This window comes from Pollachius pollachius (genome assembly GCF_949987615.1).
Source record: "Pollachius pollachius genome assembly, chromosome: 17".
NCBI classification, from domain to species: Eukaryota; Metazoa; Chordata; class Actinopteri; order Gadiformes; family Gadidae; genus Pollachius; species Pollachius pollachius.
The window spans coordinates 19,578,288-19,582,036 of NC_136950.1; the positions used below are offsets into that span (position 1 = coordinate 19,578,288).

General features: G+C 49.7%; 1 protein-coding gene across 1 annotated transcript in view; it reads right to left on the reverse strand.

The window, feature by feature from the left end:
- Positions 1-3,749, reverse strand: part of LOC307088959 (cadherin-20-like) — a gene marked incomplete at its 5' end in the record, with an annotated part of 23,342 nt that overhangs the window by 8,780 nt on the left and 10,813 nt on the right. The window contains 2 exon segments of the mRNA XM_079755039.1: positions 2,140-2,175; positions 2,177-2,383. Coding sequence (XP_079611165.1) covers positions 2,140-2,175; positions 2,177-2,383 — 243 coding nt within the window.

Consider the following 3,749-nt stretch of genomic DNA (forward strand, 5'->3'; position numbering starts at 1 on the left):
TTGCGGAGCGTGTAATCCCGCTGGACGGGGGGTCCCTGGCTGGGTTCCGAGGGTGCGAACGCCCCCGTGACTGTGGATATTTATAGGGGCGGTCCGTCGCATATAGAGTGGGTACACTATGGAGACCGGGCCTATTATACGGAGTGCATTTGTGATACATGGGACTTGGGAGTGCCAAGTGCATCGGAGCACAGCTCTGAGCCACCCACCCATCCGCATGCACCAACACATGTGCATGCATGCAGTCCACACACACTCACACACACACGTGAATATATGCACACACAGTCACATGCAAAACCGCATACACACGATTGCAAAAGATGGATGCACACACGATTATGTATGTACGTACTCAAACAAACACACACGCGCACACACACACACAATTAGGTACCCTCGCACTCACGCGCACACATGCACACGCGCACACACACACACACACACATACACACACTTGAAAATAAAATAATATATAAAAGAAAAATAAGAACACGCAAATTATGTATGTACACACACACGCAAACACACACACACGCTTATGCACACGCACACAGCCAAACACACACACACACACACACACACACACACACACACACACACACACACACACACACACACACACACACATACAGATACCAAGCGGAGTGTGTTTCCCGTGTTCTGAGAGGCGTGTGCTCAGACAGCTGGCCAGAGGTGCAGACAGTGAGACGGTCGTTCTCTGCAGGAGCCATTGATTCTGGCCCATGATTTATAGCCTAATTAGATGCTTTATATCTAATTAGTTCACGAGGGGAGCAGTCTGGACTGTCAGCCCGGCCAGGGGTGCCCCCACACTGTAACATCTGCTCTGGGTTTGAGTAAAGATGTCTGTGTTTTCACCTTTGCAGCCCGACCCCTCAGCTTGACCCATAAGCTGTTTATTATTGAGACTAGTGCTTTTTGCTATGATCAGCCAAGACCTATTTTTCTTTGTCTGTGTATTTTATTGTCTGTCATCCCACAGGGTATTATTGGAGTCTGGTCCAGACAATGGATGGATTATCAGGGACCGGTCTGGGTTTTGTGCTGGGCCGAATATTCCAATGCTGCCCCTTCTGGATATAAGCTGTTACTACAGCTTGCCTTCGTGGAGCAGCATAGTAATCTCGGATCCGGCAGTCCTGCTCTGCTCAAGCAGAATGTTTTAGAGGAGACGGAGGAGAGCCTGGGCTGGCGACCAACATTTTAATTGCTGTAGTTATGCCTTGTTTCATGTTTCGTTAGGTTGGTATTCTACCAAAAAAAAAACTAATTCGCTTGATTGGAGATGAAGCCCTCTGAAGGGGGTTTCAATAAGGGTATTGTGGAGTCTGTGTGATCGACGGCTATGGTTAGACACCCTCACCTGGTCCGAGACAGGCCGACTAGACTGTGGGGCGGGCTGAGGCTGCACACCTGTGGTGCATTGAGCCATCGTGGGTCGGGGGGGGGCCGGAGAGTCTCCCCACACACACCTGAGGCAGAGCTTTGCCATGTCAGCGTGTCACACCTGCTCTGCCAGCACTCAGCAGTGCCCGGTTTGTAATGTGTGTCGAGTGGCGGGGTGCGCTGGCGTCGGGGCCAACGCTGGGCTCTCCTCCGACTCAGTCAAGGGACAAGAGCGGCCTGAAGACTCTTTGTGAGACTCACTGTGGACATGGGGCATTGATCCGCCCGGTAACCTTTACATTTACATTTACCCGGTAACCTTTACATTTATATCTAGGGCGTTAACAGACGCTTTTATCCAAAGCGACTTACAATGAGTACGTGAGTGAGCGACCGGTGAGCCTGGTGTGTTGCTTGTATGTTTGTCCTTCCTTGCACTTTAAAATAGTACTTAGTACATTAAGTACATTAATAGTACATTGTGTAGCATCTTACCTTGGTTGAGAATAGGAGAATAGGTTAACCTAGCGATTGTTAGTGCTGGCACTTGGTTCTATGAACATCCTCACTGTACCGACAACGATATATTGTTGTTTCTCCGTCTTCTGACAAATGAAGTGATTGTACATCGCTTTGGACAACAGCGTCTGTTAAACGCCCTAAATCTAATCTAAATCTAAATCTGAGCCTGGATCTAAATCTAAATCTGTGCCTGGGGACTCGCCTCACGGTGTTGTTGGCGGCGTCGGGGTCGCGGGCCGACACCAACGCGGACCACCGAGCCGATCTCGGCGTCCTCGGCCAGCTCGACGTAGTAGGAGGGGGAGTCGAAGAGCGGAGGCTCGTCGACGTCCTCCACGCTCACGTGCACGATGGTCACGTCCTTGAAGGGCGCGCGCTGGGCGGGGTCCGGCCGGCTGTTGGCCCCCTCCACCTTCAGCGTGTAGCTGGGCTTGCTCTCGAAGTCCAGAGGCTGGAAGGGGGTGGAGGTGAGAGGGACGGAGAGAGGAGGTGGAGGTGGATATGATGGAGGTGGAGTAGGTGATGAGGGGATGGAAGATCAGGTGATGGAGGAGGCGGAGGTGGAAAAAGGAGGAGAAGGTGTGATGCAAGTGGTGATAGAGGTGGAGGAGTTGATGACGGAGGAGTAGAAGACGGAAGGAGAGAAGTGAGTGGTGGATGAGGAGGGGGTGGAGGAGGTAAAGATAAGGAGGAAGAGGAAGAGGGCGGAGATGTCGAGCAGGAGGTAATGAAGGGGGAGGAGGAAGAGGAGGAGGAAACAGGTTAATAAGAATGAGAAGAAGAATCGTTCAATGAACCCAATATGTCAAAACCCTGTTCCAGAAGGACACAAAATCAAACGTCTAATCAAAACGTGTATTTTCGTTCTTTATCTTGCAAACAATACAACGTGCTCAAGTGGGAAAACAACACAACGGGAGAGAATAATAGTGAAGGCTAACAGCACGGATCAGAATCAATACCACTTGGCTCGCTGAACTGGGAATTTGAAACCGTGGACCAAAGCCCAGTGCCGTGTCTTAATGTGTACTTTTACCGAGCATAGATCCCCTAAGAATACTTCTTTTAAATCGTCCTCTCTGCATCTTAACACACGCGTCTCAAATGTATCTTACTTTAAAAAGCAGTGCATCCCCATTTGTGTGTCTTCCAGTGGAAAGGGAAGTGTTAATTTGTGAATACATTTGTGAATGTGTAAGTGTATGTGTTTGTAATGTGTGTGTGTGTGCGAATGATGCACATGCCTGTTCAACTCTATATGTGAATGCATGTAATTCACACTCATGCATAACACATGCATCTTACTTTGAAAAGCTCACAGATTCCCCGCTGAACGATCAATAATGCACACACACACACACACACACACACACACACACACACACACATTTGCAAATAGGAACACACACACAATTATGAACTTACACACGCACGCATACACATAGACATGCACACACCCACACACACGCACCTAAATGCACGCACACACAAAGACACACACACACACACGCACACGCACGCGGGATCCCTGAGCAAGGACGGATTAACATGACCACGGGCCCTGGACACAAGCCAGCCACACGCAAACACACGCACTAGCACACCGAATTTGGTCGCACATAACTCATGCAATCCACAATCACACACATTATAATGCAGCGCACAGCCAGGAGAGAGAGAGAGAGAGAGAGAGAGAGAGGAGAGAGAGAGAGAGAGAGAGAGAGAGAGAGGAGAGAGAGAGAGAGAGAGAGAGAGAGAGAGAGAGAGAAGAGAGGAGAGAGAGAGAGAGAGAGAGAGAGAGAGAGAGAGAGAGGAGA